We start from the raw sequence: 27,259 nt of genomic DNA on the forward strand, positions 1-27,259 counted from the left end.
CCGACATGGTGCTCGCAGTCCCCGCTGCGAGCCTCGGGCCCAGCCGGCCTCCGGGTGAGTGAGGCGGGGAGGGCAGCCTGCAGAGCACCTCAGGGACAGCCATGAGGTCTCTTACAGCGAATCAGAGCCTGGGGGTGGTGGGGGGGATGTCTATTGCCGGGATGGGTGTTCTGTCTGGGCTTCCCTTTGGGGGAACTCCGAGGCAGCCGGGTTTGGAGGGCCCTGTGTTTGCTGACATGGTTCGGGACCGCTGGCTGGACGCTGAAAGGTCAGACTGATGAGTGTGTTTTCCAGCTACCTGGGGAGCTAGAGAGTAGAGTAAGGAAAGGAAACATAACTCACGATCCTTCCTGGGGGGATACGTACCTGGCCTGGGGAGACTGAGGTTCTAGGAGCAACAGGCTGGCTTTAGCCAGTGGGGACCCCCAGCTCTAACCCTGGAGACTGGCTCTGTTTCAGAGCCAGAAGCCCACTGTCTCTGCCCCCAGACTGCTTGATTTCGGGAGACCTGCTGGAGGAAAGTGGGCTCCCCCCAGAGGACTGCTTTTACATTTGGGGACCCGGTACCTTCTTTCATAAAGGGTCTCTTGGTGTCCCCAAGGGCAGGGACCCCCCCCCATCTTCCTGGGTTGTCCTGCTTGGGTGATGTTTGTATCTACAGCCCTCTCAGGAACAGATCTAGATTTTGTTGGTCCCTGAGTTTGTGTAATTAGGCCCTTCTAAAGAAAAAGAACACACAAAATTAGGCCTAAAAAGTTCCTGTGCAAGGGAGGGAACTGACGCTTCTTAGCATCCCGCTAAGTCCACCTTTGGGCTAACCCAGGCTGGGGGACCCAGGACCCAGGCTGATCTTGCTCAGGGAAAGCAGTGCAAACACCACAGCTCCCTCCCACTCTGTTATCTTTCCAAGAAGCCCCCACCAGACCAAAGGTCTCTACATCAGGCTCCAGGCTAGGTTGAATGAACGGACGGACAGATGGATGGATGGATGGATGGATGGATGGATGAGGTTAACGTTTCATGGGAAAGACCACCTCTGAGATGACTCTTGAAGAATGGACAGAGTTGGGTGGGCCATGGCTCCCCCTGGGGATGGTCCCACAAAGTCCCAGACGGCGTGGTGGGAGGTGGGTCTGGAAAGGCAGAGAAGGCAGAGTAGACAGTGGAATTCCACTGGCAAGAAGGGGCAAGAAAGCCCATCCTGCAGATCTGTGATGTATGTACTCTTCAATGTCAGGGCCAGATTATATGCCTTAAACTTCCAAGGTTTCTGGTGCTCGGCTGGTAAGACACCTTCTGGACTCTTCACACACCCCGGAACCATCAACACGTGCTTGGGAGGGGACAGGCCATACCCAGGGCTAGTACATGGGGGCTGTGTGGGGGAGGGGCAGTCCCTGGGTGAGACCCCTGCTTACGAGGAGCATGACAGAATGCGCTGAAGGTGCCAAACGGACCAACAAGTGATCTCACAGGAGGAAAGACATCGGCCCCCCACCTGCACACCACCACTCCCGCTGCTCAGCTCAGAACCAGGAGGGGCCTGGACCTTTCCTATGGGATCTGGCTTCTGGGCACAGGGGAACCGCGCCTCACACTATATGGGGAGGAAGACATTTCCCAAGCATTTTGTTCGTTTGCTTGTGTGGGGGACCGTATTTCATCTCCACCTTTCACCAGGCAAAGCTGCAGGGATGCTTACCATTCAGGAGAAGGGGAAGGAGCAGCGGCAACTGTGGGACAGCTGAGCCCTGCCTGAGATGGGGCGGGGGCTAAGCCACACCTTCGGGCTCCAGGGCCAGGCGCACCACCCATCCCAGTCTTCCTCGAGGAGGGAAGCACGCTTGCAAAGGAGGTGGGGAGCCGCCCCTTCCTGAGCTCCTAGCAACTGCCACGCTTGCCTGTCTAACCGATCGAATCCCCCACGCAGCGCCCTGGGTCTGGTAGGATTGCCCATCTTTGATAAATAAGGAGACTCAGATTTAAAGGGCGCGCAAAGAATTCGCCAAGGTCACACCCTGAAGTCAGGGACTCAGCCAGGACTCTGAGTCAAGTTCCGCTGAACCTGGTAGGCAGAATCCTAAGACAGTTTCTGAAATCCCCCTCACCCCCACCCCTACCCGGCGTGCTCCCCTGGAGTGTGGGAGGAACCCGCGAATTTGATGAGATCACATTATATAAGACCCCACTGTGGCAGGCTGGAGGGGGCGAAGTCAGAGACACGTTCCTCCTAGCCCGGAAGGAAGCACATGGCCAGGTTGTGAACCGCCAATGGGGCCGTGTGGCAGGGAGCTGTGGGCGCCCCTTGGGGCTGAGAAGCCCCAGGCTGATGGCTAGCAAGAGAACGGGGCCTCGTCATGCACAGAAACCAATTCTGCCAGCAACCAGTGAGCTTGGAAGAGAACCCCAGTCTCCGGAAAGGAATGCAGCCCGGCTGACACCTTGAGCGTAGCCTGGGGACACCCCCACGAGCAGGGCATCCAGCCAGGCTGTCCCCAACTCCCGATCCATGGAAACTGTGAGGTCATAAGTCTGTGTTGTCGCAAGCCGCTAAGCCTGTGATACTTAGTCGAGAAAAGCCTCGCGAACGAATAGGTTTCTCATCTTAACAAGTCCCTGTAGCCTTCAGTAGCTCAGTCCAGTCTTGTGAAAATAGCCATTGACCCAGAAAGAAATAAAAATATTCACGTTGCCTTGGAAAAATTATTTCAGCTCTCTGCGAATCAGTTTCCTCAATTGTAAACGAGGACAATGAAAGTCCCGACGTCAGAGGGCTGGTGGGAGGGTTCGAGGAGGGGATGCGGACTCGTTCTCAGCACAAAAAGCACGCTCTCGTGGCACGGTGGCTAACAGTCACATTTCCTTCATTTCAGGTTACCCTCGGGAGGCTGGCTCGTTTGGTGGTTGTTGGCGAGGCCGAATTAATTTCCCTGGATTCGCTTCCCAGGCTCTGTCACAGAGCACAGCAAACGAGGAGGACTTAAAACAAAAGAGACTGATGTTCTCCTAGTTCTGGAGGGCAGAAGCCCACAGTTGAAGTGTCAATAGGGCTCTACCTTCTCTGAAAGACCAAGGGAGAATCTGTCCCAGGTCTTTTTCTTTGCTTCCGGCGCTCCTCGGCATGCCTTGGCTTGTAGCTACGACCCTTCCATTTCGGCCTCCACCTGCTCAGGACCGTCGCCCCGTGTGTGGCTCTCATCTTCCTCCAAGGACCCCGTCCGCAGAGTGGGACGTCATCTTGACTTGAATATATCCGAAAAGACCCCATTTCTACATAGGGTCCCTTTTACGGACACCAGGGTGAGGATTTCGGCACATCTTTTTGGGGGTCGCCATCCAGGTCACATCACACCCTAGTGCTCAAGACCCTGGGCCGTCCTCTCCTCTCACCCAGCTCTCCGGCTGTTTCCATGCCTTGCCTGGGATGGAGCCAGAAATGGGAAGCGAAGCCTCTGCTGGTGGATTTCTGCAATGTTCTGGCCTGAGGGAGGCAGCCCCGGCAACGATGTCCTGTGTCCTTCGGGCCCTCTGGAGCAGCGGAGAGCTCAGGTGCCGTCTGAGTGGCAAGGTGCCAGAGCCCCGCGAATGACTGAGGTGACTGGAGACCCAGGGGCAGGTGCCGGAGGCCGCCCAGGAGGAGGTGGGGCTTCGTGTGGAGTCAATAGGCGATGCCGCGAGATCCCTAAGGATGGGGCTGGATTTCTCAGGAAATCAGTAAAAGCTGCTTCCTTCCTTCAGAGAAAAGCTGGTGCCGCAGATTCTGGGGCCTTTTTTCTTGCCGTCTCCTCTATCCTCTCTCTCATGGAGGGCAGCGGGGGAGGCAGGTGCATCTGCCCAGTGGCCCAGCTGAGCGGATCGGCGGAGCCACTCGGAGCCCTGAGGCTTGGGATCCCGCGTGGGTCTTCCACCACAGCAACGGGAAGGGACAGGCAGCCGCGCCCTCTTGGGCGGGCGACCCTGGAACCATACTGTGTGGGGCTGCACGCGTGTGTGCACAAAAGGGCTGTGGAGCCACAAAGCACACACAGCCATGGGGTGCAACTCCGCTTTCTCCCTCAGTGCACACCCAGGAGCACGTCGGAGTGCAGCGGGCAGGGGTCATACGTGAGCTGGCACACACAGACCAACACGCCTCACCACCCACAGGGGCGGCAGAGGGTACCCCTGGATCCCAGGAAACTACATTTCCCAGGCTCCCTCGCTCCTGGCTTCTGGGCAGTTTTGGCCAATAGGAGGCTCTGATGGAACATGAGAAGGTACAAGGAAGGGAGAAGTCAGGGTATTTCTCCCCCTGTTCCTTGGGCAGTGTTGGTGGCGGCTACTGCATCTCCTAGGGGTCCAGTTCCTTCCAGAAGGTCCCTCCCTTTGCCGTCCCTGCTTCTTGCATGATCCAAGCACTTGCTGGATGGACTGGCCTCTGGCAAAGGCACTTCTTCTTGTTCTCATTTCAATGCCTGGGTGGAAGGGGCTTCCTCTTGTGGCTCGGGTCTGGGTGCCTCATGATTCCCCTGTTCAGCTTCTCAGCTCTTCTCTCACCTGGGAAATCAACTCCCTTTACTAAATTTCCTCAGTCTGAATGACAGAGAGAGGATTTTGTTTTTCAGGGATGGACCCAGACTGTTAGAGTAATGACAACGACCATTTATTAAGCACGTAGAAGGTGCCGGTGATTCTTTCATGCATTATCTCCCTGAATTCTCACATGGGGAGACGCAGAGGTGGACCTGTTGATTCCATCTTGTAGACAAAGAAGAGGAGGTTCAGAGAACACAGCCAACTTGCTCAAGGAGAAACCTCCATTCCAACCCAGTTGTGATTGAGGGAACACTAAGCTTTGGTGCAAATCTCATTTCAACCCCTTGGTAGCTATCTGGGCTCAGGCAAGTTACCTAGTCTTCCTCAACCCATTTCTTAGTTCTAGAACGTTTTTATTTATTTATTTTTTAATTTTTATTTATTTAATTGACAGAGAGAGAGATCACAAGTAGGCAGAGAGGGAGGCAGAGAGAGAGAGAGGAGGAAGCAGGCTCCCTGCTGAGCAGAGAGCCCAATGCGGGGCTTGATCCCAGGACCCTGAGATCATGACCTGAGCCAAAGGCAGAGGCTTTAACCCACTAAGCCACCCAGGCACCCCCTAGAACATTTTTATTACCCTAAATGGAAACCCCGTACCCATTAAGCAGTTGTTCCCACTCTCTCCCCTGAGCCCTTGGCAACCTTTAATCTGCTTCCTGTTTCCATGAGCATGTTGCACGCTTCGTATAAATGGAATGATACAGTGCGAGGGTGTAAAGAGTTGAACCATGTCCCCCCACTTCCTCAAATTCATATGTTGAAGTTCTAATCCCCCAGGACCTCAGAATGTGACATTGTTTGGAAAGAGCCACTGCAGATATAGTTAAGAAAGCCATCAAGGTGGGCCCCATAAGAGTGGGCCCCGATTTGATACGACTGACGTCTTTATAGGAAGGGAAGACACAGAGACACTCGCGCACGGGGAGAATGCCGTGAGAAGATGAAGACAGAGATGTACGAGCCAAGGAACACCACCGGCCTCCAGCAGAAGCTGGGGGAGAAGCACGGAACAGATTCTCCCTCACGTGGGCAGAAGGAACCAATTCTGCCCCGACCTTGATCTGGGACTCTGGCCCCCAGAACTGTGAGATAATGAATTTCTGGCGTTCAAGCCTGCCAGTGCGTGACACTTCGTTATGGTAGCTCTAGCTTTTATGGCTGGCTTCTTTCACTTAGCGAGTTTTTGAGACTCACCCATAGTGCGGTAGCCTGACTCGTCTCTAGGCTGGGTCTGCCAGGGCCTAGCTCTAGAGTATTGACAGTGAGAGGTCTCTGGAGAGTAAGCAGACAGCAATGTTCTCTCTGCTCCAGGGAGGGAGACATGACTAGGGTTGGGGGTGGGCAGCTGCCACAGGTGACCCTTCCAAGAAACAGAGCTGGAGTCACACCTACAGGATCTTGGGGTGCAGAGCTACCCATGTCTTGCTGGGAAACAGGTACCAGGCTGTGTGGCTCTTCTCACCACCCCGGAGAGTTTCCTGGCTCTCCCCTGCATCCAGGGGCTCGGGACCTCCCTAAGGTTGCCTCTCAGTGTGGGGGTCAGGAGCATGATACCCAGAGCCAGACTGCCTCTGAGCGAATCCCAGGACCGGCTCTGCCACTTGCATGCCCTGCTGCTTGGGACACTCACTGCAACTCGCTGTACCTTGGTCTCCCCATCTGCAAAATGGGGAGAATTAAATAGTAAAGAGATGAGCTAAGACACAAGAGCTTTGTAGAGTCTGATCCAACCTAAAGTCCCTGCCGTTCCCTGTATGCACCTGGGCTCTGGCCTGGGGCTGTCCTCGGCAGCTCCACTCACAAAGCCAGTTGCTCCTCCCAGGCATCCTGCTTTGCTTGGTGATGCACTCCTCCCGGGATGGGCTTCCCCTCTGCATCCCCACGGCCGGTCTGTCTCCAAGGTGGATCTCATGGCCACCTTCTCTCTCTGCTCCACCTCACCATCCTAATCCAGGGTCCCTCACCCCGGTCAGGCCTTTTCCAGTACTTTCCCAGCAGGTCTCTGTGCCTCCAGCCCTGCTCCGTCTTCTGTAGGAGAGCCTCAGTGAGCTCTCAAGACACGGATCAGAACCTGGCGGCTACCCCCAGTGGAGGCCTTCACTAGCAGCCCTTGCCACGAGGGCCAAATGCAGGCTCCTGGGCACCGTGTGAAGACTCATCTCTCAAAATGGGCTCAGGTGACCTATTGCCTAGAAAGACCCCTCCGCCCACACCTTGTGCCTCCGAGGGCCTCCCTCTCCCCACCCTGCAGTACTCCAGCTCCTGGAAGGCGCATTTATCATCACAAATCCACAAGGAATTACAATGGATTTGGCTGTCGGGCACTAATTTCCTCTAGGAATAGAGCAGGATTCTCTTTTTCACCCAGGTAGCTCAACAAAATGTCTGCTGAGGAGTGAATGAATGGGTGAATGAACGAAGGCATGTGCCTCTGTACGGTCAGTTCCCCCTGACTGCAGACTCCTCTGCATTCTGCAAGACACAGCCAATGTCACCACCTCTGGGCAGCCTTCCCTGATTTCCTCTGGCTGACAGAGATCAGGATAGACCATGACAAGGATCCTTGCAGAGCCTGCCTCCCCATGTGAGAGCAAGCCAAGCGCAGACCCCACATTATTCAACATGGTAGCCATTAGTATCTTGTTAGAACCGAGGTGAGAGCCTATCAGGCCTTTGCCCCAAGCTCTCCAGTGCCTCTTCCCTCAGAGTGAAAGGCCAAGTCCTTACTGGTGGCCACAGTCCACTCTCTGACCGATATCTCCTGATCCCTGCCCTAGCCACTCAGGCCTCAGACAAGCTCAAACAGGGTTGTGATGCTTGCTGTCCCCTCTGCCCCACACAACTGTCCCCAAGACCTCCTCAAAGCTCACCTCCTCCGGCCTACTCAAATACCTCCCCGCAACGGGGCCCTCCCCGGCCACTCTGCTTTTTCTTGCTTATTGTCCTCTGAGACCATATAATCATTATGTGAATCACTGTTTTCCTCGCTGCTGTGAAGGACGCTTCCCCCACCATCTAGAACACTGCTTGGTTCAGTAGCAGGCACTCAGTAAATATTTGCTGAATGAATGAATGACCTGAGTGCCCAGGACTCAGTCTGGGGTCCGGTTTTTAAATTCTCCATAAGGATTTGATGGATTTGAATCGAGATTCAGAAATGCTGGTGGGGATTGGGGGTACAGGGGGTGCGATGAGGGCTGGAGGTACTGGCTTCCCCAGGCAGGGTAACGACAGGTCTCAGAGAGTCGCAGTTGCCTGGTTGAGACCAAGAATGGTTTCAGAAAAACAAGGTCATTCTTGGCCTTGGGACCAGACCCCCTTCACTCAAAACACGTTACACTTCTGCTACACCTAGGGTGGGCCCTTCCTCAGCAGGTGTGCTGGGCTCAAGTGAGCATCTCCGTAAGGACGAGGCCCGTGTAGGGCGAGACGGGCACTCAGCTCGTGGCCTGCCCAGTAACCAGAGCAGCCCCGGGGTAGGCTCAGATTCTGCTCAGAGGAGGTGGATACAGCATCGTGTCCAGAACAGGGCCCCACACAAGTTCAAGTCAGACTCTGCCTTCCCGGCTCTACCGTCTTGAGGCCGATAGAGCCCACGTCCCCGTAGGATGGCGAGAGTTCCATGAGAGACTACAGATCGGGAGGCATGTGCAAGTGGGAGATCTCGTCAGCTCCCAGTCACGCCACCCGCTGATACAGGAACGTCCTTTCCCTCTAGCCGGCCAAGCAGCCTTCCCAAAAGGCTGGATGCAAAAATCATTGCTGAGTGGAAGAACAGATGAGCCGAATCACTGAGTCCTTAGAACTCGGCACAGGCTAGGGGCCCACATTGCCAACAAGCATTTGTGGGATTGACTAGAATTGAAGAAAATACCAGCCGGCTGGTGAGGATCGATGACAGCAGGTGAGGGCTGGTGACAAGCCACCAAGGGGTCTCTGTCACCCCAGACCTGTATTGGTCTGTTTTTAAGTGTTTTTTTTTTTTAAGACTTATTTATTTATTAGAGAGAGAGAGAGTGAGCATGAGTACGGGAGAGGGGCAGAGGCAGAGGGAGAGAGAGAATCTCCAGCAGACTCAGCACTGAGCACAGAGCCCGACGTGGGGCTTGATCCCATGACCCTGAGATCACAACCTGAGCCTAAGCCAAGAGTCATACGCTCAGCTGACTAAACCACCCAGGTGCCCCTGTCTGTTTTTAATTTTTATGGATGATAATACAGAGAGCAATCCTGAGGGCAGCTCAATGAACATATGTCTCCATGTCTACACTGATGCAAATACCAACCAGGTCAGGATCTGGAACATGGTCACACACACACCTGGGGCCCCCTCTCGCCCCCTTCCGGTCGGTTCTCTGCAAAGGAGAGCCATGCTGCTGACTTCCATCGCATTTGGAATTGGACTGGTCCTGCGGGCATTTGAACTTGATATGAAAGGAAGCACAGAGTACGACCAGACTCCGTGCTTCTGTCTGCTTTTTGTGAGCTGGGAGTGAGCACGTGAATGCCAACCACTGGAATCTGGGTGTGAAAATGTGCTGGCAGGTGGCATCCCCTGCAAAACATGGGTTCTGGGGGTTTGAAGTGTGTGGTTAATGCCTCCTTCAAGGAGCTGTCTCCAGCAGAATGCTTTTTACCTTCTCTACCGAGAACATCCAATCTAAAGAGCCGCCTTCGGTCTGACAGCAGAATCTTTCCTCTCCGGGCTGCATGAGTCAGACTCCGAGCCCAGCATCGTGTGCTTTTCTGGTCACGATGCTGTGCCCACCTCTTCCGAGAAGCCTGCCGTGCCAGCCTGGCCTGCAGCCAGCAGCTTGCCAACCCACGGAGCTGCACCTGTGGGACACGTCCTGCTCTCTCTTGGCGTCCAGCCCTCCTCCCCACCAGCTGCACAGGAGCACAGCAGCCTGCATTTTGGCCCCTAGGTTCCTGGTGTCCTTATGGACAGTTCTGGAAATGTGTAGGACTCGGGGCCGCCCAACCACCGCTCCTCAGGGCGACTGAGGCTGCTTCTCTTTCTTGACAGGCATAGGGTTGTTTTTCCCACGGGGCCGTAGAAAGAGTTGGAAGTGAGTTTCGGAGGCAGACGCCTGGGTGCACATGTTGGCCTGTGTCCAGCAGGGTGAGCCTCCCTTAGCATCTCCGCCTCCCACAAGGGAAGTGTTACCCGTGTGGTTCCGTAAGGAGGAGGGGAGCTAGCCAAGTGCCAGCACATGAGCGATTTCCAGAAGCTGTAGCTATCGCTGTTGTAGCTCGGCAACAAAGAGGAGGCGATGTGAAGCTAGACAGCCCGAGTCTGAAGTCTGCTGTCACCACCTGTTGGCTCTGGAGCTCCGGGCGAGTCACTTAGTATCTCCATGCCTCAGTTTCCCCATCTCTATAGTAGAAGCAGTGACAGTACCCACTCACAGGGCAGCTGAGGACCAACTAAATCCATACTTAAAAAGTGCTTGGGACAGTTTCTGCCACGTAGTAAGCACGATGTAAGAGTTAGCTCGCTCTCTCTCCCTCTCCCTCTGAAATATACGTGATGAATCAATAGTTCATTAAATAACTACTTAAGTAGCATTACATCATAGCTGTTATAATGATGAGAGACCATATGGGAAGTTCTGGAAATAATACATTCAGTACCTGGTACACAGTGAGCACTCACTACATACTCACTCTTAAAAAAAAAAAAATTCATAGTCTGGATCCTAAGCAAAGAAGTGGGCAGGAGTGTGGGGGGGATGAATAAGCAGGAGGGGAACAAGGGCACCATCAGGCAGGACGGGGCTGGCCTGGGCACCTGCCTGCTCATGGGCCACTCAACAACCCGCCTCTGAGAAGTGGGGAGGGTCTCCTCCTGCTCTGCCTACCGCCCCTAGCCCAGGGCGCTTTGCACCAGCAGGCGCTCTACAAAGGCTTGTTGATCGAAAGCCAGAAATGGTCTAGAGAAAACAACCAGGTTTAAGAACAAACAAAACAAAACAAAACAAAGACAGGTAAATTTCCTTCCCGATCCTTCCGAGATGGGAGAACTAAGGGAGGACATAAGCACCGCTTCCGAGAACATGAAGGGCTTTTAAGGGCGAAGATGAGTGCTTTGTTTTCGGCTTCGGGAAGGACTGAACGAGAAGGAACAAACACACCATCAGAGGCCCAGCGCCTTTGACGGGAATCAAGGAAGAGCCTTCTCGTCGCAGCCCAGCCGCTGGGCTGGGACCTCACGTCTGCCTCTTGCAGGGCGGCTCACACGGCTGTCTTCGCTAAGACCGCCGCTACCCGCTGAAGCAGCTCTAACAAGCGTCTGGCCGCAGGAACCCCTGGGCGTTGACAGCCCAGCATCACCTGGCATTTGAAGAATCAACTGACTCACTGCCCCGAAAAGCAGAGTGGGGTTGGTACAGGTCACAGTGGGAACTACCTTTCCTCCAGCATTCGCCATGCAAAGCCTTTTTGCAAAGAATTTACACAAATGGAATTGGCAATGGAAAAAATTTGAGACCCAAGAACTCTTTATTTGAGGTTTGTTTTTTGTTTTTTTGTTTTGTTTTGTTTTGTTTTGTTTTGTTTTTTGGTGCTACGAAGCATGCGTAAACTTGCCACAGGGAGATTTTTCAGAAAAGAGAAGGAAAAAAAAAGGAAAGAAAATTCTGCTCAAACTTCACTGGATTCCTATTTCGAGAAATGTGGGCCAGTCTGGCTCAGGCAGAAATATTCCCCCAAAGGAACATTTCATGATGCAGCTTTTATACGAAGTGCTTAGTTTTACATATGGGAGAAAAGTGTGTAGGAGCATCTATCTGGGGTTTTATTTCTTTTTCATTTACTTTTGTGGTCAGTTTGGGTACTTTGATGGCATGAGATGGGTTTCTAGGAATGCAAACCCAGTGTGCAAATTGTGCTTACAGGAAACAAAAATTCGCCCGTGGACAGCTCACAGAGTCTTTCATCCAGGAATCAATTTGGTTATAAGTCAGGGGTGGCCTGTAATAAAACACTGACAAAAGGTGACCGGGTGTGATGCTGGGGAGCACGCTCCTGGAGGCATTTAAGAATAAAGAGAAAAAACACCATTAACACTGAATGAACCTACACACCCATTCATCTGTCTGAGGACTGGAGATGGGCCCTGGTGCTTTTTATTTACTTATTTATTTTTAAAGATTTTATTTATTTATTTGAGAGAGAGAGAGAGAGAGAGAGAGATTACAGAGGGAAAGGGAGAAGCAGACTCCCTGTTGAGCAGAGAGCCTGATGGGGGGGCTCGATCCCAGGACCTTGAATATGACTTGAGCTAAAGGGAGATACTTAACTGACTAAACCACCCAGGCGACCCCCTGGTGCTTTTTAAATTTAAATATCAGGTTTCTAAATCCCAACTCCCCAACATAACAGAAAATCTGAAAAAGATAGGAGAGTAAAGAAATCATGCATAGTTCCCACAACCACCATTTTAACAGTTAGGTGAATTTCCTTCCAATGTTTTTTTTTTCTTCTTCTTTTTTTTTTTCCTGGACGCATAGAATAATCATAGCCATATTCCCATCTATTTTGTACCAGATGACCTTTAGAGGTTCCACATCTATGGGTTTTTGACTCACTCAATTTGCTACTTAATAGAATTCTTCCCATGTTTAATAAACCTTCTAATAATCACAGACTTAAGATAATACATTTTTATCTCGTAAGTGCCTTAAGAACTTTCAAAAGTCTGCCTTGAACAAGAAGCAGGAGAGGGTCTGTGTGATTTGAATATGGCACACTGCAAAGGGAAAGGGGAAGAAATAGGGGTATGAGGCAGAAAGCAAGAGAGGGAGGGAGGTGGGGGGGAGGGAAGGAGGAGGGAAGATGGCGGGGAGGGTAGGAAGAACAAAACACGTTGGTTTGGTGGGAGGCTCATGGAAGGGGACCTAGTGGTTGGCTGGGTGGGTGTGGTGACGGTGGGACGTGGGAGTTGGTCACAACCCCAACAAGGACCCTTGGGACACAGCCACCCAGTGGGGAGAGGAACTGACCAGTGGGAAGGTGGGGGGACAAGCCAGGGGCCAAAAGACAACTCTCGGAAAGACTGAATCTCAGGGGCCACGTGCCACAAAGGGCCACCAAGGTGGAAGAAGGGAGACCCCGTACATGGCTAAGCAAACCGGACTCTTCAGCCACCAGGCATCTGGCCTTGACTCCCACGCAGGAATCCGTGGGCAGAGAGACAACAAAAGCTATTTTTCAGGCAAGAGGAGTTGGACATCAGGAAAAATCAGAGCCCCTTTGTATGACATGCCAAATTGCTGAAGCGAGAAAACGTCTCGGGCGAGGGCTCAGATGCGAGCCGGGAAGAGCGCGCTCGCCCAGGGGAACCCGGCCGTCAATGTGCGCTTGTTATCGGGGCTTTTCAGAGCGAGGGCCGGAAGCAAGCGCGGGCCGTCCTCCCCCCACCGTGTGGCAGAGATGAGCTGGTGACACGGCCTTGGCCAGACTGTCCGGCCCCTGGAAGGGAGCCTGGGTGTCCTGAAATGTCCCCTGGGAGCCTTCAGGGATCTGGGCGCTCTCCCTTGCTTGTGGTTTGGGCTGGGGGCTCGCCAGAGACTCCTTTCCTCTGAGACCCATCCTTACAGGTGGGACCCCTTCCCGATGCCCCCACGTGCTGGGCATTCTCTGGGTTAGTAAAGGACAGTAACTACTGGGCACTGGATCCTTTATTCCTGGCTCTAGCTGAGCATGGACACAGCGCATCTTGGCTTCTGGGAGCAAGTCTGCACTGGAGGGTTGCTACAGCCCATTTTGCAGAGAAAGCAACTGAGGCTCTATTGACACCATGAAACGATTGGCCGGCGACCCCACAGCTAGCAGGAGGCAGACCCTGGGCTCAGACCCCACTCCGCAGGAGATTTGAGCCATCCCCCCTCATCTCCCCTACCATGCCCTACTTCTCTCCAAGAGGCCGCTTACACTGCCACTGTGTTTTGCATGTCAATCGCAAAGCAGGTGTGTAAGGAACCCTGTGTGTGTTTTCCTCTTGCTCCTCCGATGACCCTAGGAGACAGGTCCGGCTGGTGCCCCCAGGAGGGTGCCCCGACAGCCAGGTGTGCTCTGGAGCTCTCCATGCCCTGCACTGTCGTGTGTGGCCGTCTTGTCTCCTGTGGGTTCCCCGGAACCAGAGGGTACATTCCCCGAGAACTTTCTGCACCCTTTGAGCCCAGCACGAAGTGAAGCATTCAGCAGGCACTCCATAAATGCTTCACAGTGACAGAGTTTTAAGCCACACTGCTCTCCGAGGCAGCCCCTGTCCTTGTGTAGAGTTGGTGGCTGGCCCTTGGGTAAAAAAGAGCAGTGAGATCTACTTCCCAGCTCCCACCTGTGCTCCCCACCCCGGCTGCCAATTTCTGCACAACCTCAGGACCTTCTAGTATCAGCTTCTCTGTCCCATTTTTCTCAACAAAGGTTCTTCTCGAAGCAGAAGGACACTTGGGAGAGGTTATGCTGTTTATGGGGTCCAATGCAAAGTGGAAATACAGATCCTCTTGTTGAAAAATGATTAAGAATTATAAGATGGTGACAGCAGAACACTGAACACTTAGGGGTCCTAACTGCACAAGCCCCCAGCCCGTGAATACAGTGACAACAGTCACTTTGCAGCCTTTGCACATGGCCTGTGACTGGGGTCTGGATTTTTCTAGGATGGTTTTAATTTTAAAATGTCTGATCTCTCCCCTGCCCTGCCACTTCCTCAAACAAACTGTGAATGCCAACATTTCAGGATCCCAGTAACGTCTCCTGTATTACCTCTTATACCTTCGACAACAATAGAAAACCTGTTGCTTTTTATCTAGTTTTGGTTCAGAAAGTACAAATGCCACAGCGCCATTGGTCCCGTGGGGTTCATGTTCATGACCTGACATGTCATCACAAGGGGGAACTGTTTTCATCCATCCAGTCGATGACTCCCGCACCTGTGTCTCCAGGTCTGCCCTGCCACCTCCCTTAGAGAGGGGTGGTCCCCCACCCTATGAACTCAGCCCACCCGAAGTGGAGCTCTCCTATTTCCAGTCTCCCTAGACCACTCCTGCTTGGTGCTGTGTCTCGGGGAATGGCTCCACTCCCTGGGGGTGTCTATCATTTTATCCCATTTTATAGATGAGAAAACTGAGCCTCAGCGCCGCGGGGGGAGTTTGCCCAAGCTCGCAGGGAATGCAGGGTAGAACAGGATTCAAATGCACGTCTCTTCGTCCAGCCCCCGTGCTATTAACCATCTCATGGGCTTGGTTCAGATACATCTTCCCTGACACTTTTTCTGGAAAATGAAACTCCTGGTGGGAAAGATCAGAGAGGTGTGTGGGGCCACATCTGCAGGGTTTCGTAGATCAGGGAATGGGCCTGACTTGATCACAGATGGGTTGTGGTCCCACTGAAAGCTGTCAAGCTGGGGAGTGATGTCATCTGACTATATATTTTTTTTTCTTAAAGATTTTATTTATTTATTTGACAGACAGAGATCACAAGTAGGCAGAGAGGCAGGCGGGGGGGGGGCAGGCTCCCTGCTGAGCGGAGAACCCGATGCGGGGCTTGATCCCAGGACCCTGGGATCATGACCCAAGCTGAAAGCAGAGGCTTTAACCCACTGAGCCACCCAGGCATCCCCCGATTATATTTTTATAAGAACTATCTGGCTATGAGTGAAGGGCTGGCATGGGGTGGGGGGGCCGGAGAGAGAGCAGGGACACAGGACAGGACCCTGCTTGGGGCATCAGAGATGCCAGAGGCTGGGAGCCAGGTGGGGAGAAGGGGCGGGGAAGCAGCAGGTGTGTTCTGGGGGTAACGCTGGCAGGGCTAGGGAGGGCTCCCGCAGGAAAGTGGCTCTTGTCTGGCCTCTGCGGTGGCCAGCACGGTGCTGGGCACAAAGCAGGCTCACAGTGTTCACTGGAGGTTGAGCTAAGCACCAAGTGGGTGGGAGAGGAGTCATGACTGATTGTCCTGAGGAGAGGCCACACTGGCCAGCAGCGGCACATTTGACATGGGAAGCCACTGCCCACATATGCTTCCTTGCCAAGGTGTGGGTGCAGAGGCCAAGACCACGGTGTTTCCAAGAAAGGCAGCCTGACGTCCTGTCCCCTCTGCAGTGCCTCCATGGGAGCGGCCGCTGCCTTACCAGCACCTTCCCACTGCATATTCCCATAACCCCAGTGGGGGGCAGTGGACAAAGGGAGGATGCAGGGAAGAGGGAAGGAGGAGAAAGAAGGGAGGAAAGAGGGAAGGAGTGAGGAGGGAAAGAAGAGGGATGGAGAGGGAGAGAGGAGGGTGGAGGGAGAGAGGATGGATGGATGGATAGAGAGAGAGAGGAGGGATGGAGAGATAAAGGGACGAAGGATGGAAGAAAGATGGAGGACGGAGGGAAGGACAGGTATCATTTGCCAATTAGCCAAACAAGCAAACCAAGGCTCTGGGAGGTTGAGGGACAAGCAGAAGACGGTTCAGACGGTCAGTGGCAGGGTTGGGATCAGGCCATAGGTCTCCTGACCCCCGTTCTGACGTTTCCACAGCCCAGCATCCCGTCCTCCTCTGTCACAGCCCAGATCCCGCCACACGGGAGTCCACAGCGACAGCCTCAGCGCCAGGAAACGGGGTGGAGAGACCCTCAGCCTGGGTGGCTGCCGTCGCCGTCACCGCTCTGGGCACTGCCTGGGTTCTAGACCCTGTTTCAACTCCTAATTGAGAGCCCTTGGGTTCTGATTTTATGGTTCACAGAAGCCACTCGAGCAGTTCTGCCTCAAGAGGCAATGACACCGCACCATGTTCTCCACTGGCCCGAACATCCCCGGAGAAGCTCAGTGTCTTCCTTGTCCCAGACGCTGGGGGCCGGTGAGCTGACCTGGGGCCCCACTCAAACCCGCTGCAAATGTGGAACAACTTTGTTCTTCTGGGGAAATTTCCAAGGTTCCGGAAACACGGAACCACGGAGAAGGTAATTCTGCCTTGAATATAACTACAAGATGCCAGGCACCTCGAAGGTAATTTTGCACAAAACCCTTTGCATACAACCGTGCGATTTTCTCACAAAACTTTCCCAGCGACCCCAGGGGCTGTCCCACCATGAAGGGACTGGCGTTTGGGGATGGGGGGGCGGTTAGGTACCTTGATGAGTGGCAGTCCGGACTCAAACCCACACCCGTAGGACTTCAGGGCTGGGTGTACGGTCCTTCCATGTGGGCTAGTGGGGGCTGGGAGAGTGAGCTGCCGTGGGCATCCAGTCCTGCCAGGCTCCCCTGGGGCCAGCGGGTGACGGAGACAGAGAGGGCAGATGAGCCAGGGAAGCTGACCGGCCTTAGCTAATGGGTTTTCTCCCAGGCTCTGGAGCTGGGCTTGGGTCAAAAAGTCCCTGTGGTCTTTCCACACTCTCAGAGACGGGGCAATGGCCAGGGAGGAGGAGGGACACCTGACCAGCACTTGGGAGGACCTCTGCCTCTGTAGGCTTGGTGTGGTGGGAGGCACAGAAGGATGGATGTAGACAGGAAGGACCTGGCTTCGGGTGTGTAATCCTCGGAAGTGGGGGAGGGGTGGGAGGGGCAGGGGAAGGGTGAGGGCGAGCTTTGCGGCTGGGGGTTGGTTTCATTGGAAGTCGGGGAGAGGCGTGGAAGTGAGGTGACAAATCCTGATGTTTAGGGGAGCAAAACAAGCAGAGGACTCTTCTGACCCAGCACCCCAACAGGGTGGCTCCCAGGCCCCATCCCAGCTCCAGGAAAGTGGGAGGGTAGGGGGAGCCAAGGTCAGGCATGGCTGAGGATGGCGTCACAGTCATGGTGTCACAGTCTGCCATCTCTGAGCCAGCAGAGCCTAGAGCCTAGAGTCCTCCAGGGGCCGTACTGTCTGCTTTGCAAAAATCCTGGAGCTTCCCTCGGAGGGTCCTCGGCCAGCAGCCCTGTCCTGTCACTGCAGAGAAATCACAGAGGGCTTGAAATGCAAAGGGGCATTTCTACACCCGGGAACCTGCTGGGGAACCCCTGAGTCCCCCCATTGTTGTCCTAATAAGCATTCCGTTTGGGGAGTATCTACTCTGTGTTGTGCGCTGGGTGCTTTCACATTTGTTGCTTTGTTATCGTATTTTCCAGGTATGTGAACAACTCAGAGAGGTTAAGTAACCTGCCCCAAGCGGCACAGCTACCCGGGAAAGCCGGGATTTGAACGGAAAACCTGGCCTCCTGCCTCGCCACCACCCCCACCATGCTGCCTTTTCAAGAGAGTCTACTTTAAGGTGATAAAAGGAGACAGGGAAGACATTGCTCTCAGGCCTCTGTATCAGAGACAATCAGGCTTCTCTCCAGCAGAGATCTCCTCTACCATGTGCATACCGGCCACCCCACGTTTGTTCATGCTCTCCTGTCTGTCCCCAGCCCCGGGAAGCTCAGGGACAAGCGGTGGCCCATCTCCAGCAACACGGCCAGCCTTTGAGCGTGCATTTTGTGTGCTAATCGGACTCAAACATCATCTTATTTTCCTGCTCTTGTTCCTACTTCTGACCCAATGTCTCCTCCACTTTTTTTTTCTTTTCTTTTCTTCTTCTTCTTTTTTTTTTTTTTTAGATCTAGTCCCTTTCTTCCTTTCTCTCTTTTCTGGTTGGAGGAAGAACTAAATAGAGTAAAATTGTGTGATGTCATTTTCACAGCTTTGAAAGGTTTTCACATAAAGAAATTGCTATGTTCGAAAAGGAATGCCCTTCGTCTGGTACCACGTCCTGACTCTCAGTTCAGAAGAGATAGTCTCATCAGTACCCCCTGAGCGCCAAGGGGGGAAAGAGAAGGATCGCGCAGGGTGTGTGTGTGGGCGGGGGGGGGGGGTCATGGGCGTGGCCCTGGGGTTAGGACCAGTGTGTTCTCTTACTGATCCGGATTTCAGGGATCTGGCCAGGGCTCACGTGTCCTTACGGGAGGCCAGGGGCTGCTGCTCTGAGTGTGTGTTTGTGGGTTAACTGTGATGGAGCTGATGAGCTGTGGCAGAGGAAGGCCCGGAGGGAGTGAGTTCCCTTCATCTCCCTGTGTTACTTGCTGCTTGCCTGTCATGCTCTGGTGGCTGCCTAGTGCCCAGCCTCTGCCCCCATGCCCGCCTGAGGGAAGGCTGTGCCCAGTGAGCCCTAACCAGGCAGTCCCCACACCCCCTTCTGCTCCGAGTCTGTTACCAACAAGCCGTGTGACCTTGGATGAGTCACTTTGCCTCCTTAGCCTTGAGTTTCCTTTGCTTGCAGAGTGTGAGGCGTGGGCCCCATGGGCAGGTCCCAACTCTGGTGTGGACACACACTGGGGTGTCAGGGGCAGGGGTGAGCTGGGTCCCCTGTGAGTCATTACTCTTAAGAAGGGAATGGAAGTGACCCCTTCTGCTACCAGTCACCTAAAGCAGATGCCACGTCATTCTATCCGTACATATGTTTTCTTGAAGGAATGAGACAAGAGTGGGGATCCTACCAGCTGCCAGGAATCGGGTCCACCCCAGCCCCACACCTAAAGAATGACTCCCTTAGAGCAGTGGTTCTCCATAGGGGGTTGATTTCACTTCCCCACTCTGTTCCCCACCCCACCATGCCCGGGGGACACTGGGCAACGTCTGGGAGTATTTTGGTTATCAGAACTTGGCAGCAGAGGGATGTTCCTGGCTTCTGGTGGGGAGAAGCCAGAGACGCCATTGAACTGCCTACAGCCCACAGGACAGCCCCCGCCACCAAGAAGGACCCAGCCCCGAATGTCGCTGTCCTGACGTCGAGAAACCCTGTCCCGGGGTGACGGGCAATTGATGATGAATCCAAACACTCGGGCCCATGATGACGCAGCATGGTCCTCCTGAGTTACCGTCCTCGGGACTTCCCAGCGTGACTTCTGGTGGAGGGCATGTTGGGTGGCCGCGCCAGACTCTGGAACCCCCACGGGTACATGCTTGATTTCCCTTCCCATTCCTGCTCCTTCCTCCGTGTTCCCCACTCAGCCATGGCCGTGCTGTCTCGCAGCTGCCATAGCCCCAGATCCAGGAGTCAATCCGGCAGTCAGCCTTGACTCCTCGCCTCCCCCTGCCCCTCCTTCTCTCCACTTCTCCCCATCTCTGCTGCCACCAGTTAGCCCCAAGACTCCATTCTGGTCCCCGGCAGTGAGGACGAGACAGGTCTCCTGGTGGCCTCCCCTGCCTTCCAGAGTCTCCACTCACCATGTGCAGCTGGAGACTCTTCTAAAATCATAAGTCAGGTCACTTTACTCCCCAGCCCCAAGCCCCTCAAAGCGTTGATCTTGATCCCGACCTCCAGAAGCCTCTCCGGGACCCCCACGCGGTGCTGGAGCCCTGCCTGGCCTTTCCTGCCTCAGAGCCTCAGCCTGACTTTTCCTCTTCCTGGAAGGTCTTCTCTCGGTCCTCTGACAGCTCTTCCCTGCCCCCCTTGACCGATGGCAACCCTCTCCAGCCTCTCCCAGCGCACCCCCGCTCTGCGTCTGTCTTAACCCTCATCGATGCCTGGAAGCGTCAGGGACCCCATGAGAAGGTTGGCTCCGGGAGAGCAGGGACCGAGTCTGTCCCGTCCGCCGCTGTGACAAAGAGCCTCACGCGCCTGACACAGAGCAGGTACTCAGCGAGCATGTGTGGAATGAGATTAAGTGAATGGACTGGATGAATGAATGATTAAGTAGAAGCAGTCCCGGCAGATTGGTGCCTTAGAGCCTTTCTGTGTGTGTGTCTTAGCAGAAAAAAGGTCAAGAGTCACTGAAAGAAGTAATCTCAGAGGTTCTTCTGGCCAGAGGAGCCCTGCCCCCCATCCCCCTGCTGGCCCATGTGGGGAGGCCCCATGAACCTGATTCAACCTGGAGGCTGGGGGCAGGGGGCTTTCTGGGGCTTGTATAGCCGAAAGCCAGAAATGGGAGGAAAGTTCCAGACCAGCTAGGCCCTCCCTTCAGGCCCACCAGGCCCCCTTGCACAGTTCTGGTTTGGCTAGGCCGTTCTTTGCCTCCCTCGTCTTCGGAGACTCTGGATTTGATGATCCGAGGTCTCTTCTTCTGCTGTATTTCTGTGACTACAGCCCCAAAATCTCGAGCCTCTGCATCTGAAGAGACTGACCCAGGAGATTTATGTTAAAGAGCTGCTGCTTTCCCACTGACCCTCTCTGAAGCCCCTCACATGGGGGGTTCCTCCAAAGCGGCTCTGTGGTGAGGTCCTTACATCAGACCCCTGGGATCCCCGGCCTCTCCTCACTAAGTCAGCGGGTCCAGTTCAAAGGACCTGGTTTTTTCTTACAAGAAGACAGAAAGCAGCGAAGAGCAAAGCAGGACATTAAGGGAAGGTAGACACGGGAAGGGACTGCCAGGGCCCCTTCTGGAGTGGCTAGAGAGTGAGTCCCAGTGAGGAAGCAGGGACAGGAAGGGAGCACAGCCCTCTACTAGACTGAATGCTGATGTCCTTCCGAAATTCATATATGTTGACGTTCTAACCCCCAGGGGTACTTGGCGGTGGGGCTTTGGAGGTGGTGACTAGGTTTAGATGAGGTCTGAGGTGGTGGTCGGGGTGGGGGTTCCTCATGATGGGATTAATGCCCTTATAAGGAGAGACCAGAGAGCTCGCACTCTGCCCTGTGAGGACACAGTGAGAAGGAGGCCACCTGCAAGCCAAGAGCCAAATCCGCTGGCACTTGAACTTGGCTTTCCAGCCTCCAGAACTCTAAGAAATAAATGTCGCTTAAGCCAATGGGATAAGACAACACCCTCACTTGCCCCTTCCCAAATCTGTGTGGTTCAAATAAAGGACATCCTCTGGCTGGTGGAAAGCGACAGAAGACATTCTACAGCTCTCAAGAGGTCCGACCATCGGAAGCCTCATCTTCCACATCTATGAAAGGCAGGTAATTAATATTTGCCTTGAACTATGGTTGACAATTACACGAACTTAGGGAGTCCCGCACGGAGGTCTTCGCCAAGCGATGGCCATCTTTATCGACACCAGAGGGCAAAGGAGAGCCGGCGGGTGAGGTGACAAGCTGAGGGAGCCCTGCTCTGGCTACTGTCCCCCACCCGGGCTTGACTGGACAGGCTGCCAGTGAGTTTTCGCAAGAGAAAATGAAAGCAAACACAGACAGGAAAAGTTCTCAGCGCAGTGCCTGGGAGTGGAGTGGGTGTGGAACGGACGTTATTTGAATCAAAACGTCTCCAGCACCTGCCTGGAAAGGGTTCCTAGGGTCCTGGAGGAGTAAGCCCCGCCCCCCAGGCAACTGGGCGGGGCCTGGACGGGCAGAAGCCCCTGGCTACTCCCTGAGAGTTGTCTTCTCTCTCCCCTGGCCCCGGGGTGCAGTACTAACGGTTTCTTTTTCTCTGTGTTCCATAAGGTGAATGAAGTCTGGGTTTACTGGGTGAGAGGCGTTGCTCAGGTGCGGGAGGTGGGTCCCTCCCGGACCCTGACCTCCAGCGGCCCCCGCGGACACTCCGGAACTAACAGTGGGCGTGGGGACTTTCCCAGCACACAGTGCACGCTCCATAATGCTTGCTTACGTTCCATACCTTGCCTAATTGCAAAACGCATTAGAGATTGAGCAAATGCTGGTTGGTGATACCTACGAGGGAGAAGTCCACAAAGATTTAGGACTTCTTTCCCGTGTCCCCAGCTTTGGGCTGAGTGTCACCAAAGACACAAAGAAAGAATGAGGAGGGCTTGGGAAGGAAGGGAGCAGGAGGCCGATAGTGATGGGGATGGGCTAGTCCAGAACGTGGTCGAAGAAGAGAGAGACAGAAACAGAGACAGAGGCAGAAATAGACAAAGAGAGAAGAGAAGGGGAGGGGAGGAGAGAGGGGAGAGGGGAGGAAAGGGGAGGGGAGGGGAGGGGAGAAAGAGTATGTTATGCAATTTGGGCATCACTTGTACATTCTCACTTCTGAATGCCTTCATGCTGCTGTCAGCCCAACCTCAGAGCTAGGCTCCACTGGGTAGTCAAGTACTTGGTTCTATTTTTAATGGCAACCCAGAAGCTGTTTGGGAAAGGGCAGGATGACATGGTGGGAAGAGCTTTGTAGTGAGACAAAGGCTCAAATCTGGCCCAGCAGCCTCCTACCTGGGTGCCTCCGGGCAAGTGCCTCACCCTCTCTGAGCCTCTGTACCCTGGGCTGCCTATGGGGGTGCAGACAGCATCCTCTTGGGGCTGCTGTGAACGTGCCATGGGCTAACATGCACAGGCTCCGAGCGCTTGTCCGATAGAGAAGATCTGGGGGGGGGGGTGCAGAAAGAGGCTGGGGTGACGACAGCACTGCCTGGCTGGGGGCGGGCCTGTCCGACTGCAGGGATGCCTTCAGTACGCAGAGGGCTCGGCTCTCCGGTCCCGGCAGCATCATTGACGGGAGACAACCAGGAAATGGAATCACTGCCGCCAGCAAACCCTCGGTCACAACCAGTGTTTTGTTAGTGGCCCCGCTCCAATATTTCTCTAGGTTCGGCCCAGAGGCTTGATCTTTCCTTTTCTCCCCCTCCCCACCATGTAAAGCTTTGGGGGCACTTTGCTAGAGAACAGGTGGAAATCATGCATTTTACACACAAAGCCAACACTGTGGGGGCCCAGGCCCCCAGGGAGGGGCATGGGATGGCTGTGCTGCTTGGGTCCCCGCCTGGACCCTCGCTGCCAGGTGGAGGCATCACAGATGTCAGGCAATTGTGCTTCCCCCGAGGTGAGCCGGCAGTTTCCACCCAGGTCCAGGGAAGGACGATACTAGCCACAACAAGGAATCCTGAACCAGCTCTCCTGGCCCTGGGTTGGTCCGAGAGGGGTCCAGCCCTTGGATGTGGCCTGGTTTGGCCCTCAGAACCCCTGAGCTCATGGCGGTGGGGGGGAGGGAGGAATGACAGAGGCAGCTCAGTTCTTGTGGTGAAGTCCCCCAGATGGCAATTCCCCACCCTCCCTCCGCCAGCGGAGCCAGCTGCCCAGATCGGCTTGGGGCTCTCTTGATGAACACCGAGTGCAAACGGCTCGAGGCAGCTGGCAAGATGCTAAGTGCAGCATCAATCCTAATTAGGATGAGGAATTAATAAAGGAGGCATTCGAGCTGCTCTGCAGAGGCCAGGCTCGCCTCTGTGGAGGAGTTAGTTCCGATTCCCACTGGGAAACTGGGAGGCCTGGGGTCCACGGGTGTCTTCGGGTGATGACAGTGGCATGACTTACTGTGCCCCCCAGAGCCTATGAGGGAGAACATGGGGGCTCTGCGGCCCCTCTTCTGTGTCTAATTCAGGTGCTGTGGCAGGTAGTGACGTGGGTACATTCTCCAGATGAGGAGAGTAGGTGTTTGTGATCTGAGCAATTGCACACCAGAAATGATGTTTTTCAAAAGAAAAGAGGAGGGTGTGATCGTGGGCCCACCGATCCTTTGTGTGGCTTGCTTCCCAAACGAATGATTGCACCTATGCCCGCTCCTCCAAGACTCCACTTAGCCCTGGCATTAAACTCCAAATTGCAAAGGGCAAGGCAGCCGCGTCTGGGAGAGGGTGTGGGGGGCAGAGGTGGGCAGGATTCCCGGGAGGGCAGGTCTAGGAGGAGGGGAAAGGGAGCAGGTTCAGCCTCCCCGAGCCGACCCAGCTTTACAAAGCCTCTTTTTATATGACTCCAAATGCGGCCAGAAAAAGGGCCATCTCTTTAAGAGCTTCCTACCAACCTCCACCAAGCTCCAAACCCGCTAAACTATTTGCAGGGGCTGTAACTGCAGTAAGGAAGGCTGGGTGTGTGGGAGAACTCCCCGAATAACGGAGGGGCGGAGTTAACACACGGGAAAAGGTTACAGGAAAAGAGGAAACTCTGTCCAAGGATATCGGAAAGGAACGCTCGGCCAACTTCCCCCATCCCTTTTCCGATCTGAAAGCCAAGACCAAGCGGCAGGCCCCGTTCACAACCTGGCTGGGACCAGACCGCCCTTCCACAGCCACCTGTTAGTTCCCGTTCCGCAGCGGGGCGGGCGGGAGGCGCTGAAGTCGGGCGCATTTTGCCATTGGAGGCGTCCGGGCCCCTCCCGCGGAGGGAGCGGTCCCCATGGTCCCGGGACACCCAATCCCGGCCCCCAGAGGCATTCCAACCTTGCAACACCTACTTCACGCCCCCCTCGCGCATCTGTGGGGCGCAGCGCCCGCCCCTCTTGCCCCGACGGGGCGGCCACGCCCCTCCCAGGCAGTTGTCGGTCCGCGGGTCGCCCCTGCGCACTCTGGCGTCCTGCAGAGGTCTCCCGCAGCCTCCCTGCCGAGGGACCGCGACGAAGGACTTGCTCCCCTAGTCTGGGGTGGGGGGGCAGCCTCGGTGACGCACCCCTCCCTCCCCACCGAGCAGGGAGCAGCGGGCCGGGGCCCCGTGGAGGAGTAGGCGGCGGAGCAGGGTCTGGGCGGCGTCAGGCTCCGGCGACCCAGGTCGCCCAGAGCCGCTCGGAGCGCAGCCCCCACCCCCACCCCTCGGCCCGGGCCTGGAGCTAGCGAGGAGCGGCCCCAGCGCTCCCCGCCCCCGGCCGGCCCCGCCCCAGGATGGCCAGTTCCCATAGCAATCGCACAGACACCGGTTGCCAAGCAACCCCTCCCCCTCCTCCCTCCCCTCCTCTCCGGTCCGCTCCCCCCAACTCCAGCCTCCTCCCGCCCCCACGCCATCCTCCACCTCCCCCGGGGGCTCCGGCGCGGCCCCTCGGGATCGCTCCGGTCTCGGGCTGCACGCGCGCCCGTGTGAGTTTCCGTGTGTTTCATTGTGTCTGTGTGCGAGGGGGTGTGCGTGTGCGTGGAGTTTGTGGGATCGGCTTGAGGGACCCCGAGCTGGTGCACAGCTGGCCGCGAGGGGACCCGCCCGCTCGCTCCGGCTCCTTTGTGTGTCGCGCGGAGCCAGTGCCGCGCCCACCCCCTTCCCGGCCGGCACCCCGGGCTGGGTGTGCGTGTGCGTGTGTGTGTGTCGGGAGGTGGGTGGGTGCCGCGGCCGGCCGTACCTTCGATGCAGCACACCCGCCACAGCCCCGAGTGGGTGAGGTCGCCGCGGGCGCGGCGGGGCGCGGGCCCGTCGTCCATGGTCAGGTTGGTGCCGTTGCAGATGTGCGCGCTGGAGTAGAGCCAGTAGTCGGTGCCGATGGCGATGGCCATGAGCGAGAAGGCGGCGAAGGCTCCGGCCGTGGTCAGCAGCATCTGCAGCCCGCGGTCGCATCGCACCATGGTGGGCGCCTCATAGTCCGCCGCCCGCCGGCCCGGCCCGCCGCGCCCGCCCGCCCTCCTCCCTCCGCGCGCCGCTCCGGGGGCGCCCGGGCTGGGGGGCCGAGGGCCGGGGGGCGGCGCCGCGCTGCGCGCTCCGACCCCGCGCCCCGGGCGTGCCTGCGCTCGGGCCCCGCCGGGGCTCAAACTCCGAGGCGCGGCGGCGAGTGAGGGCTGCGCGGGCCGCCGGGCGGGCTGGCGGCGGAGGCCGGGGGCTCCTCCCTCTCGGCCCGCCCTCCCGGCTCGGCCCGCGCCTCCGCCCCGCGCCCTCCGCGCCTCCGCCCGCCGCCGCCGCGCTCCGGGCCCGCGCCCCGCTCCTTTCGGCGCCGCCCCTCGCGCCTCGGCCCCCGCCCGGCTTTGCGCTCCCCTCTCGGCCCCTCTCCCCCGGCCCGGATTTTCTCTTCCCCCGCTCCTCTCCCCTCTCCGCGCTCGCACGCGCTCTCGCCTCCTCTCCCAGGGTTCATTCACATTATTGGAGCGAAGGAAGCCGAGGCACGGGTTCCCAGGAGGACGGAAGGGGAACCGCGTTGCCAGCCACCTCGCTTACTCAACCCAGGACACCCAGCCTTCCCTTAGATGGCCTGGGGACTCTTTCATTTGTGGAGTGTGTGTGTGTGCGCGCGCGTGCGGGGGTGGCCCTCCTTGCCCCGTGTACAAATCTGTGCCTTTACCTGGCGATGGATGGTGTAGGCGTAATCTGGCAGTGGGAATGTTCCGGTCAGATTTCCAGAAGCCCCAGATGTGGGTCACAGCTGAGAGATAGTACAGGCCAAGCCAGGCCCTGGCCCCTTCCCTCCCCCACCTAACTGCTCCTGCCCCCACCAGCTTCTCCAGGGGACCCCAGACTTTGGGGTTGAGGGAGAAGAGGGGTGTCAGCCAGAGGTCATTTGGGAAGAACATAGCATCCCTGTTAGGCAGAGCGGTGATGGGGTTGTGATTGGAGAGGGGGCTCCCCTCCATTATTACATTTCTGGGTGCTTTATTCCTGTGAGTCCAGGAACACCCTAGTTGTATCCGATTCAAGCACCGCAGCCCTCAGCTGTTCCCCTCTTTCTTCTTGCCCCCTCCTGAATACCTTTATTTCTTTTTGCCTTTCCCTCCGCTGGAGCTTAACTGGCTTTCCCTCACCTCTGTCCCTTTATTGCCCGTCTCTGCCTCCAGCCCTGCTGGCTTCACTTAATTGCCTTTGCTGCTGGCATGATCCCAACCTGGACACGCTCCCTTCTCCTCGGAGCCAATGCAGGCTCCTTCTCCTTCAAAACCCCAGCTCCAAACTCTTCCCTCCAGAAGGTCCTCGGAGACAAGCCCCGGGATGTCCAGCGTGACATTGTTCCATCCCTCCCCAAAGCCTGTGTGGTTGGCACCCTTGATGGCTGCCCTGGGGCTGCTGCCCTGGACCCCCAGGAAACTGAAAGAACTATGCCAAGAGTTGCTATTCTTCTTGTGAGGTGCAGCCTAAATGTCACCTCCATTTCTAGCACCTTTCCTGGCTCCCACAACCCAAGGA

At 55.9% G+C, this 27,259-nt stretch overlaps 1 protein-coding gene across 1 annotated transcript in view; it reads right to left on the bottom strand.

The window, feature by feature from the left end:
• Positions 1-25,716, bottom strand: part of CACNG4 (calcium voltage-gated channel auxiliary subunit gamma 4) — a gene marked incomplete at both ends in the record, with an annotated part of 56,685 nt that extends 30,969 nt beyond the window's left edge. The window contains one exon of the mRNA XM_080826803.1: positions 25,497-25,716. Coding sequence (XP_080682929.1) covers positions 25,497-25,716 — 220 coding nt within the window. The remainder of the gene's footprint in view (positions 1-25,496) is intronic.
• Between the last annotated feature and the right edge of the window lie 1,543 nt (positions 25,717-27,259).

Source organism: Martes martes (genome assembly GCF_963455335.1).
Source record: "Martes martes genome assembly, chromosome: 16".
NCBI lineage: Eukaryota > Metazoa > Chordata > Mammalia > Carnivora > Mustelidae > Martes > Martes martes.